We start from the raw sequence: 13,208 nt of genomic DNA, 5'->3' as shown, positions 1-13,208 counted from the left end.
ACTTCCAGGGAATTCCTGGAGCATTTTTTAAACAAGTGTTTATTTTTAAACGTGTTCCTGTGTTAATTTTATGGATCCATCTCTTTGTTATACTATGAACTGAGGAGAATTTTCAAAGTTAACACATTATTATTCCAATTAAAGTGAACCAAGTAACATTGTATATCATGTATAAAATATGTATTTGGTTAAAAGCCAGACCACACTTTTCACTAATTACTGGGCTAAGTGGAGGAACACTGAAATATGAAGTGTGTATATGTTCAATGTTGAAATATTTCTATAGCTTATTATATACTCAAATGTTCAGAGTGGGGAAAAAGTATCTGTACAGATGCATACAGAGAGAGAGAGAGAGAGAGAGAGAGAGAGAGAGAGAGAAACACATACAACATTCCTTGTGTTCACAAGTCTAACTCTTCCTTGAAAAATATGCTTCCATCACTTTCTATCTTTCCATCCTCTCCAATGCTGCGCATTTGGAGCCATCTTCATGGATGCCTTCCTTTGGCTACCACAAGTAGTGAGGTAGAGATATGAGAGTATATTACTTAGCCCTGACTTGTGAATTGTAGGTACATAATTTAAGTTTTACATTTATCTTGGGCTAGAGGAAATGACTAATACAGTGGAAGACATGTAAGTGTTGGAGGCAAGAGGAGGGAATAGACAGCTAGGATAAAGGCTGAAGAAAATAGGAAAAGTAGCTTAGCTTGAGGGCTAGAATACTGAAAAAGGGTGAATAAGTTGAATGAAGCATATAAGCCTGAAGGTATACAGAAGTTCATCCAGAGGTTGAGCTGCACATGCAGTGATTTAATCAGGCTCAAGTCAAGCAGTAATAACCCTAAATAAATAAATAAACCCTAGAAAGCATGAAATGCAATTATAGTCTGATGGCTCTTCTCCTCCCTTTGGTCTCAGCAGGATAACCACACAGAGACATTCAGAAACCTCAGGTTAATAATTCATTCCCTTTGTAAATATTTATTGTTTTGCTGTAGCACCAAATGCTTTTGTTAATTAATAAATTTCTCAATACTCTGAGAATATTGTCACAATCTCTAGGGCATCTTTTAGGACACTGAGAGGAGGATAAATAGCATCCAAAGCTGCCCTCAGCCTCACTAGTGTTCTATCAGAACAGCAGAAACTATGGGATGGCTTATAGGTCAGCAGAAGCATTTTCTCCCAAATGGCACATGTAAGCATATCCAGAACAGGAAAGTCAAAGACACCAGTCAAGATAAACCCTAATTGCTCTGGCTTCCTGACTGGCTAACCAACCTAATACACATGATCAGAAGATAAGTATTTAATTCACAACTCAAAGGTACAAAGGAATCTGGGTTAATGGTGGTTCACATCAGTAATGCTAGCTACTCAGGCCGAGATCCAAAGATTGCTATTCCATGTTCAAAGTCAGCCTGGGTGGAAAGTCCATAAGACTCATCTCCAATTATTCACCAAAAGCCAGAAGTATAACTGTGGCTTAAGTAGTAGAGTGCTAGCCTTGAGGGAAAAAATGAGCTCAGGAACAGTTCCCAGGTCCTAAGTTCAAGACCCAGGACTGGTATACACAAGGGGGAAAATGGTAAAGACACTCATACTTTCATAGTCACTATCCTCCCCCTTGGACAGGTCCTCTTGTCTTAGTACTTCACCAGGTGCATGGGTACCTTCCAAGAGGCCACTGCCTCTGAGTCAGATATTTTCCATAACTTGTCATACAATTTAAACGATGTCAGACAACTGGTGGTGTGGAAATGTGCAAGGCTATATATTTATGATTTCTCTCATCCACAGTCTCTTCTGGAGAGTCAGCTGTGTGGCCCTATTAGAAGCCTGGACTTTTTTTTGCTCCTCTCTCTTAAACCTCTTAAGCCTCTGAACTATGAGTATGATTAATTGCCCCCAGATTAAAATGAGCATGATGACAAACAACTATAGTATCATATGGCACCCAAGAGCTTTCCAGAGGGCTAGCCTTCAGCCAAATCTATGTTGAGCACCTACGGAGAGTACATTTCACTCACTCTAGTCTCTCCTTTTGGCCTGAATAGCAAGTAATGGAAAAAGAACAGCTGATATGATGTCATTCAGAATGGCACGTTTTTTTTCTAGTTGTGTGCTCCTGGGCAAGTGACCAAAATTTCTTTGCCTGTACTTTTTTTTTCTGCAAAGGGTAGGTGCAAATAATATGTACCTTATAGAACTGTAGGAAAGCACAGATCAGTTGATGTATAGAAATTGTCAATCTAGAGATGAGTATTTCATAAATTCTCATAGTTATTACTAAGCCCCTCATATGAAAGAATAGAAAAGGGAACAAGAAGCAAAATGCAAAGAGGGAACAGAGGAAGTAAACACTGAAAGAAGGGGGAATGAAAAGTTAAAATTGAAAGAAAGAGAGAGAAAGCAATAAGATAAGCCATGAGGTAGCTGAAGAGTGATCACTATGTAACATGAGCAAGAGCACTGTAGCGGGGAGGGGTCCCCGACCTCAAAGATGAGATTCTGTTTCCTGAAAGGATCCCTCCAAGTGCTGCAAATTACACTCAGCAAAACTATTGCTGCTGCCCACTGAATGACTAGGGAGGCAGACTGATCTTGATACATAGACCAACTAGGCACTGAGTTGCTGTGTGATCTCAAGCAAATTACTTGGAGCCTCAGTTTTTTCAGCTACAAATTGAAGATATTTCACTAGGTTACTTCTAGACCTAAAGGTCAATAAGAAGGAATTTTCTTCTCTTTTCCATAGCAAACAGAAAATAAAGCTGTTACAGTAATTAAATGTGAAATGGGTACTCATAAGGATTCTTCATGTCTATTGCAAAAATATCAAATATGCTTCTTTGTTCTGCTCTTGTAAAGGTTTGCAATGAATATCTACTGCCTGTTACCCAGAGCTGAGTGATATAGGTTGCACCTTTACACTGTTCTGCTCCAATCCTGCCACAGGTTCCACAGGTTATTTCCTACCCACAGAAACCTAGAAGGAAAACTGGTTTCAAATCCCAGCAAAGCTTCCATTTGTTGGAATTGACAACCTCCTTTCTGGTGAGAGGTTAAAGAAATGTAGTTATAGAAATATAGCCCAAATGGCAGAACTAGAAGGGACCATAAGTTCCAAATGATTGAATGTCTTCTTCCCTTCACTTTTAGACAGGCTCCATTTTCCAAAGTATTAGATAAATGTATTTTTATCTCCTCAATGCAAAAGCATTTTACCTGGGCTTTCCCCTTTTCTGAGAGCTCTTTCTAAAACATGAAGAAAAATATTAAGTGATACTTCACTGGATTTTTACTTTAAAGCCCTAAATTTTCTTTAAAATTTTTATTGTGAAAATACCGTACAGAGGGGTAAATGATCATACCCAATAAAAATGCATCCCCCTTCCAGATATCTTAAAATCCTGCTTTTTGGAAATGATTGCTTTAGTAACTTGAGAATAAAGTAGTGAAAAAGAAGTTTTATTTCACAGGAACAAGTGAGCTCTGGTAAAGGAAGTGCATCAGATTGAGTGACACTCTACAATTCAGATTTTCCAAGACTGTCCCAGTTGTAAATATTCCATCCTATGGCCTGCATAATAATATTCAAACTTGTCACAATTAGCATTTAGATAAAAGACAAGTCATAAGTGCACCCCTCAATTTGATCTAGCTATATGTATACAAAGAGGTGGGAACCATGGAATGTGATATAAGAGGAAGGAGAAAGATTCTACAACGAAAGACAAAGGAAAGACAAAACAAAAGGAAACACCACCAATGGATTTCATCACTGACTTGCCTGGGAATGCAGTTAATGGGATCCACTTCCTTTGTGGCTTTGCTACGATCCTCCATGTACTCAAGAAGCTATGGCAAAGCTCTATTCAAAAACCTGCCTTTGGTTCAAAATGCTCCCCTTGATATTTTCAGGTTTTGTAATCAGACAGTTGTCCAGAGGTCAGAGTGATTATTAGTTGCTTTTTATTCCATTTCATTTAAGGCTAATAATTCAATAATCTGTCTTTTTGGAAACATAGTATGTTATACCCTCCATTATTTCTTTAAGATCTACAAAGCATAAAAAAACAAGGATTTCTGCATTCCTAGGAATAGTAATGATTAGTAACACTGTTGCTAGCTACAGAAGATAGTCATGATCACCTAATTGAACACTTTCTAAGCTTATGATCTCATAAGAATATATTTGTCAAAACAAATTCTAGGAACCTAGCCCTGGGGATTGGGATCCAATTGGTTTGAGATATGGTACAGAATCTATCTTTTGTAAAGCTTTGAAAGATTTTTAGAAGGCAAGTTTAGGAACCACTGGCAGTTACAAGTTATCACTAGCCTTATTATTATTATTATTATTTTAGTATTTTCACATCATTAACAATAATTGCTCCTTATAGCTATTAGTTTTACTGTGTTTCCATACCATATCTAATTTTATCCTCACAACTACCTTAATGGATAGAGAAGATTGGTGTTACTAGTCTCTCATTTGGGTTATCTCATAAGAGCTATACCAAATGGGCTCTATAATATACAATGGAACAAAATGCTGATACATGGTACAACACAGATAAACTTTGAAGACATTCTGAGGGAAAGCAGCACAAAAGACCACACATTTTATTATTTAATTTATATGAAATGCCTAAAGCATGCAAATTACAGAGACCAAGTTGAGAATTCGTTTTCTAGGAATAAAAAACTTGAAGGTAATGGACAAAGATAGCTAATGATAGAGGGTTTCATTTAGGACATATATTGTTTTCATAAACTACTTTGTTAAATGACAACTGCTTTGTGCAACTACTTAAAGATAGTAAAAAGAAAAAAATGCTTTAAAAGGGTCAAAAATTAGGAAGTGAAGCTATAGCTCAAGTGGTAGAGTGCTTACCTTTAGCAAAAGCAAAAGATTAAGAGATAGCACCTATGCCCCAAGTTCAAGTTCCAGGACCAGCACAAAAAAAGTAGCTTAAAATTCGTTTATAGTGACCGTTAGTTGTACTAATTTTGATTTACATTGTTGAATCATAACTTACATGAGTAAATGTTATGGTATGCAAATTATGGCTTAATAAGCTTGTTCTTTTCTTTAAAAAAGAACCCAGAGATGCCAGATGCTGGGGGCTCACACCTGTAATCCTAGCTATTCTGGAGGCTGAAATCTGAGGATCATGGTTCAAAGCCAGCTTGGGCAGGAAAGCCCATGAGACTCATGTCCAATTAAGCACCAAAAAAGCTGGACATAGAGCTGTTGCTCAAGTGTTGGAGTGCTAGCCTTGAGCAAAAGAAGCTCAGTGACAGCTCTCAGGCCCTAAGTTTAAGCCCCAGATTGTTGTGAAGTGCATAAGCGTGCGTGCGCGCGCGCACACACACACACACACACACACACACACACACAGAAAAACAAGAGGCATTTTGTTCCATTTCCGTTGTAGTTGCTCATGTTCTTGTTTAGGGATACCATGTAGGCCAGCCTATCCAAGAACTCCCAAACTCATCATAGGCTCTCAGATGCTTGGGAATACAAGTATTTGCTATCACAATGGGCTAAAACAATTGGTTTAGTCACATTAGTCACATTGATAAGGACAAACACATGATCATTTAGCTAAATTGCTATAAACTAGAGTTATTCAAATGATAACTACCATTGACAGTGCTACTGTGTACCAGGATAAAAGTTAAGCAGTTAAGCATTTTCTATCCATTGTCTTATTTATTAAAGTAATTATTCCCATTTTACAGATTGGAAAACAGAGAGCTTCTAATGGTTCCTCCCTAGTTTCAACATGCTGACAGCTAGCAGATCTTCACACTGATACAAAATTAATTCCAAAGAGTACCTTTTCCATTATAATCAGTGGACTCAAAGACTAGAATGCAACCCTCCTGATTTTTTTTTCCTGTGTCAGTCCTGGGGCTTGAACTCAGGCCTATGTGCTGTCTCTGAGCTATTTTTTATCAAACTAGTGCTCTGCTACTTTAGCAAGAGCTCTACTTCCAGCTCTTTTTGCTCATTAATTGGAGATAAAAGCCTCATAAACTTTTCTGCCTGGGCTGGCTTTGAACCACCATCCTCAGAGTAGCTAGGATTACAAGGCATGAGCAACCTACATCTGGTTTAATTCTTTACCCAGTATTATCATTTCCAAGTATTTTCAATTTGAAGCATAATAGGATGCAAGGTATACGCATTTTGGATCTTTCCATCAAACACTTGCACAATCAAACACAATTAATAGAATTCAGGCCTGCTTTTACTAGATGAGTAAAGAACAAAATAGGTTTAGAAAGACCAAATTTCTTTATCCTCTTCATCCCAATGTCATTTCCTACTTAGCTCTGTGGCAGTGTGAAAACTGACCATATTTAGTAATACCATTCCAGAGATACCCCTGAATTTCTTTGACATAATAGTGCTCAGGACTGGGAAAGCATTAGCATTCATCCACTGTGTCTTGCATTTGTAGATTACATTGCATAAATACAGGTGATCCCTATTTACATTCTATACTGAGTGGGAATCAGCAGAAAGTACTGTACCCAGGATTGGTTGGTGTGAGGGGTCTAATATAGAAGGACTAAAGTGAAAAAGAAAGCTTCAATCTTTTAAAAATTGCATTTATTTCTACCTATATTGATTTTGTCATTATCATTTGCTATACACACACACACACACACACACACACACACACACACAAACACACACAGATATTTAGATAGAAAAAAAATATATATATATAAAACAAAATCATACCTTTCTTATACCAATATAAGAATAGTCTTTGTTCTGAATACAATGTCACTTGGTTTAGAATTATGTTTCATATCTATTAAGACAGTTCACAGGAGACATAAAGACATATATGTTTGTGAATGGCATTATAGAGAAATCCCTCAAATTTGACTCAGCTATGCATCTTACAGCAACAAAGACATACATCCTATCAATTACTCTGTTGGACAGCTCCCTTAACATAGCTTCAAGCCCTTCCTTGCTTTTATTTGAAGATATACATTAAAATGATCAATCCTTTGATGGTCAGGAAAAGGAAAAGATTAACCTCTGCCTTTCCATTCTGTACATGATGAAATAATGAAGCCTTCTCAGTATTGCTTTTCAAGGTCCTCTATGTAAAAATCTCTAAGAGTTGGACCCCCAGACTCAGGAACAACAGCCATATGAACACTATCTTTTCTAAGTTATTAGCTCCAGTCTGACTACTTGGGAAACAGGAGCTACAGGAGAGAAACAGGGTCTTGTACAAGGTAAGCCCTCATGCTCCTTTGTCTAGGAACACAGCAATTCTAGAAGCAATAAAAATGCAGGATGGCTTGTACCTCCTAGTCATTCAATGTGCTGGTTCTCTTTTTTTTTGACATTTTATAATTTGGTTTCCCTAGTGATCTGCTGCTCTTGACACACCTTTATTCAAGGAATGGAGGGAGGGTAGAAGAAAGGAAGGAGGAAGGCTGTCCTATAAAGCACTGGACCTAGTGAAACTGATACTATGCTGCGCCCACCAATTTAAAAGTAGGAATAGGGGAATATCTTCCATAATATTTGACAATATAGAATATGAGTAACTTGACCCAAGATCTATATTCTGCATGTCCATAAAGGAGATTTTATAGTTGAGTAAATTTAGGTAAGAACCAAAAATTTCCCACTTATCAGGTATCCAGGTTGTCAGGATTTGGGGCAATTTAATAGTAAAATTCAGTTGTAGTATGAAAATCTGTAGGGGAGTTAAAAACATTTAGGTATAATGAGTCAGAGTTTATTAAAATACCAGGCATACCTACAGCTTTCACTGGTATTTCTCCCAATGATCTCACCCTCTCAGACACACCCTGAAGTGGCTTTTTTATAAGCAACAGCTGAGCAGTGACCACTTACCTAAAAGTATAATCCTCTGTGAATATGTCCGGGAAGTCCTGCTTTTAAAGTGCATATTTGCAATAAGTTGTAATTCACAAATAATTTCTCAGCAGTTCAAAAGAAATGTTAGTACATTTGTCTCTATTAACCCAACAAAACATCCTTCCTTGCTACGCCTCTAAAATATCTTGGTCTGCCTTGATAGTGATTAATTATGAACAAGAACTAGAATTTAGATCTGCAATTCAAATTTCCCTTTGTATATCATGGCAGATAAGCATAATGAATTATCATTACCACAACTGAAGCCCATAAACACTAAGGGCCACCACCCAGTATTTGAATTACCTTCTTCTAGTTCATCCATGCTGCCGATTTTCCTGGATCCGTCAATGGTGTAAATATAGCGCACCCCTTGAGGCAGGTTGATATTGTCGGACAAAGAGCGAGTCAGGTCTGCCAGCAAAGCGTCGAAGCTGCGGAAACGGTCAGAAGACACAGCATACACAATGCCTTTGAAGTAGCGGTCTCCATTGCGATAGAAACGTACCTTCTTTGCTTTTTTCTCATTACTTAAAGCCTGCAAGGTTCTGGTTCGATAGAAGCTACAGTGGGCACTGTGGGTCGGGCTAGGCAGGCCATTCATTCGTGTGCCTCGCATGTTCCTGGATGTCTTATCTCTTTCGTCAAAGTGTCCGAAGTCAAGTTCCATATTTTTGTGGTACCTCAGAAACCTGAGTGTCGGAAAGAGGGGTAAGGGTAAGGAGTGGCAAAGAAAAAAGGGATGAAGGGGAGAAGAATTCAAATATTAGTCAGATCCAGATCTGCAATCTGCTGCCTGTGAAAAGAATTGGTGAGGGGGGGGCGGAGAAAGCCTGGGACCCATCTGCTGCTTGCCCCTGACCCACAGGAATATTGATCTTAATAGAGAATGAGGAGGGGCTGAGGAGGGGAGGAACAGAGGGGTTGGGAGTAAGAGATAGAAAGGGAGGCACTTTTGGCATGGCTCCAAACAGAGAAGGGGGGCGGGGTGGATTTTGAAACAGCTTAAAATCCTGGAACTTACTGACACTGGCTCCTACCAAATTGTAACTTCGGGCTAAATACATTAAAACTGGCATCTGTTTCCTCACACATGCTCACATGAGTAACAGTTGTAAATGAATCCATAGCCTGACAACAATTCCCCTTGAAGAGAACAGAAGGAGCTAGCCAAGGTTAGGATCTCCAGTATAGGAAGCAGTATTTGCATCTCAGTACAATGAGTAGGAAGAGGGGTGTTTTCATTTTATTCCAAACCTTCTCTCCCTACTCTGTGTGTGTGTCCCCTCCCCCAGAATAAACTAGGATTCTCTTTTAAAGGGACAGCCTCCAGGGAATAGCCAATGTCTTTGTGCTATTCATCAAACCCTCTCCCTTCCAAGCCTGTGCAGCTATCCAACAATAGCAAAGAAGCTGAAAACCAGCATTAGAAAACAAGCAGTGATTTAACACGTTTTTAGCGCTGCTTTCCTCTTAGTACCATTTGGTCTCCAAATCCTTTATCCCCAGGTGCTTCATCCCCTCCCAATGCATGCAATAACACCTCTTAATGGAATAATCTAAGCGTGCAAAAATTCCCAAATGAGCTCCTGAATAGCATATGGGACTTTTAGAAACAAGTACACCTTTCATTGTTCTGAGTTTCTACCCTAACCAAAAGAGCACTTTTGTCTTCACCACAGATAATTCACACCAAACTTGTCTACTGCTCAGGTGTATTAGCCAGGGCAAATGATGGGCTTCTGTCAGGCATTGATTTTTCCCCTTCTGCTGAACCCTACCCCTCCAACCCAAACAATGGAAATACGAAACCAAATACAAGCAAAGCCCCTAACGCAAGCCAAGGTAGTGACACCCTAGGAACCAAACTATTAGCATTCATCTCACAGATGGAGATAAAAAAAGGACTCACAAAGCAAGCGGGGCTCAGCTGCCACACACTGCCACATCAAGATTTGCAACAGACCAGGGAGACACGAAGATAAAGGGGAACTGGTGGCTAGTAGTTTTGTCAATCTCAGTCTCCCCTTCTTTTTCCCAATGTCACCATGACCTATGCTGAGCTCAAGCATTGTCTCTGTCAGACAACCTGCAGCAGGAAGACCCCACCTCCTCAACACTAGTAGCAAGCATTTTCCCCAGACATGCCAATAATGCTTTGCTTCCCCTTAGAATCAGAGGTGGAATTATTCTAAATTAACATCATAGTCAAAACAAAAAGATTATCAAACTCACTTTTTCAAAGGAAATTCCCAGGTAGAAGCTTAGGAGGAAAAATCCAAAAGCATAAGACCACAAAAGCAAGAGAGGAAAGACAGAAAGAGACACAGGCAGGAAGAGAGAGCTTTGCCTTGTGCTTTTCCCATTTGACATCTGTTACATTCTGCTTGAAAATCACTGGAAAGCCTCACTCACCGGTATTCTGCTGGTTGGGTGGAGATGCTGAGAGAAAGAAAACCAATCTCTCTATGCCTTTGTTGTCTGAGCTCCAAGCAAGAAATTCCTGCCAGGGTGGATAGATGCCTTCTAGGTCCTAGTGCCTTGTCCAGCTTCTCCCTGTAACTCAGGCTTAGTGAACCACCCTCCCTACCTCCTATGATTAATTGCATGCTTTTTTCCCTCAATTCACAGCCCACATTAACAGCTAGAAAGGTTTCATTTATAACCAACAGGAAATTGAAGGATAGCAAATGATTGCATAGGCAAGTCCAGAATGCTTTACTGAGCTATGTGTTATGCTTTTCTTTCAGAAAATTGGCAATTTCGCTTAGCCAAAACCTTAGCCTAATCTGACTGGTAGATAGACTCAGACAACTAAAATTTGTTTCTTAAAATTGTAGCTTCCTTCCTTTCAAATTCTTCTTTTGGATTGGGGTGGTGTTAAAACAGGATTCTACTATCTCTTTTTGTAGCCCATTTTGACCTCAAACTCCAATTTCTCCTGCTTTAGCCTACCAAACACTGGGATTATAGACATGTACCACAACCCCCAGCTTTCTTCACCCAGCTTTCTTTTACCCTATTCAGAGGAAAATCAAACCTGCAAATGTTTTAAGTCATTTTAGTTCATCCATCCACCACTAGTTGTTTTTGATATAATGTCTCAACAGTGTAAATTAAGAGGGAAGGAAATGACAAAACAAAATAGTTACAGACTTTCATGGAAGGATGATACTGATTTAAGGAATTTGTTAAAGAAATCAGTAACATTACTTCAAGCCCCACGACTGAGAAAATATATATATATGAAATTATATATATATATAGTTAGATATATTAAATGTACTGTAAAGAACAAAGGAACATCCAAATTGACCTCATTAGATCAGGTCAAAGTACTGAAAAGAGAGAAAGGAAACAAAGTGAGCAGTAGAGTTACCAACTTTGCAATTAAGATTTCATGCATTAATATGTAATCAGCTTAAACTATCATAACTCCATTTTGCTCTTCCTCTGGAAGGCTTAGAGCTAATCCTATACCTCCAATTGGGATTAAAAAGTAATCTTTTTTTCCTCTGGAAGGTATTGGCTCAATAAAGCCTAAGATTACTGTGTTACCTTCTCAAGTAAGCAACCAATAGCTTTTGTTGCTCCTCTCCTACTTTCTGGATAAATACACCTCACAGAGGCTGCCCTATCTTTTTCTATCTGCTATGACCTTACGCTGTTGCAGTTTCTGAAAAAATGAAATTATTTGGGTCAGGGACAGAAGACTCAAAGATTAAGTACAAGGAAATAGAAAGGGGAGGGATGGCTAAAGTGGTAGAGTGCCAGCAAAAAAGTGCCAGTAAAAAAGGTAAGAGACAGTGTGAGGACTTGAGTTCAAGCCATAGTACTGGAATAAAATGAACAAAGAAACAAAAACAAGAAACAACACGAGCAAGGAAATATGGAAATTCCAGCAAAGCTATAATGTCTTAACAACATCTATTACACTCATGCATGCATGCACACGTGCACACGTGCGCACGCACGCGCGCACACACACACAAACTGTTACTTTACATCACATTGCAGAAGCACAGGATGTAGGGTAGAGTAAAAAATAGCAAGGGATATTGGAACAACAAACAAAACTAGAAGTTCCCTAGAAATAAATCTCACAAACATGTAAGACCTTTGGTGGAAAAATCATAAAACTGTTAGCGAACATAGAAGAAGCTGTGAGTACATGTAGAGAGAGACCATGCTCATGGGTACCAAAATACAATGCTGTCAGAATATCATTCCTATCCCAAGTAATCTACACATGCCAAAATAATTCTAAGAAAAACTCCAATATAAATTTTTGTGAAACCTGAAAAATGATTGTTAAAATTTTTATAGAAGAATATCAAGGCTGACAGAAATTGAAACTATTTATAAAGTCAAGAAAGACTCCCAATCTTTCAGTCTGGAACTTGAATTCCTAGCCAGAGTAATAAGGAAAAAGAAACAATAAAAGCAATCAAAATTGGGAAAGACAACACCAAATTATCCCCATTTGCAGACGATATGACAATAAAGACATGACTTCAAAACTCTTACAACTGACAAATATTTTTGGCAAAGTAGCTAAATACAAAATAAAAATACAAAAAAACTATATCAATTCTGCATACTAATGAGTACACTAGAAAAGAAATTAAGAAAATAATGTGATTTACAATAGCCTTGAAAAAAAAAGAAAATACCAAGGGAAAAACTTAACCAAACATGTGAAAGACATATACAATTAAAACCATGAAATGCTGAAGAAGAAATTGAACAAGATACTAGAAGCAAAACAGAGCTCCCATGAGCATGTTGTTTAGAGAATTTAATATTGTGAACATGAATATGCTTCTGAAAATAATACAAATTCAATTGAATCGAATCCTCATCAAAACCCTAATGTCATACTTTACAGAATTGTAAAAAAAAAAAAATCCAAAAATCTTCCATGAATGAAGCACAAAAGACTGACTAGAATAAACAATTATGAGCAAAAAGAGCAAAACTGGAATGATCACAATACTTGACTTCAACTTATGTTATAGAATCAAACTACCAAAACTAGCATGGAACTGGCACACAAACAGAAACATAGACCAAAGGAAATGGTAGGGGGATTCAGAAATTGTGCACTGGCGGCTCACGCCTGTAATCCTACCTAAACAGGAGGCTGAGATCTGAGGACCATGGTTCAAAGCCAGGCTGGGAAGGAAAGTCCTTGAGATTCTTATCTCCAATTAACTCCCAGAAAACCATGAGTGGAGCTGTGGCTCAAAGTGGTAGAGCACTAGCCTTA

The 13,208-nt window shown here is 38.3% G+C and overlaps 1 protein-coding gene across 2 annotated transcripts in view; it reads right to left on the bottom strand.

Moving 5' to 3' along the window:
* Dcx (doublecortin) overlaps positions 1–10,373 on the bottom strand; it is a 96,569-nt gene extending 86,196 nt beyond the window's left edge. The window contains exons 1-2 of one of the 2 annotated variants that reach the window (XM_042690071.1): positions 10,355–10,373; positions 8,246–8,631 (exon numbers count right to left, since the gene is read on the bottom strand). In XM_042690071.1, coding sequence (XP_042546005.1) covers positions 8,246–8,609 — 364 coding nt within the window. In that variant the 5' untranslated portion in view covers positions 8,610–8,631; positions 10,355–10,373. Of the gene's footprint in view, positions 1–8,245; positions 8,632–8,963; positions 9,168–10,354 lie in introns of those variants that run through there. The other variant, XM_042690072.1, reaches the window with a different exon arrangement.
* Between the last annotated feature and the right edge of the window lie 2,835 nt (positions 10,374–13,208).

Source organism: Dipodomys spectabilis, unplaced genomic scaffold (assembly GCF_019054845.1).
Source record: "Dipodomys spectabilis isolate Male_0828 unplaced genomic scaffold, ASM1905484v1 ptg000132l, whole genome shotgun sequence".
NCBI classification, from domain to species: domain Eukaryota; kingdom Metazoa; phylum Chordata; class Mammalia; order Rodentia; family Heteromyidae; genus Dipodomys; species Dipodomys spectabilis.
This window is presented reverse-complemented; position numbering and strand designations above follow the sequence as displayed.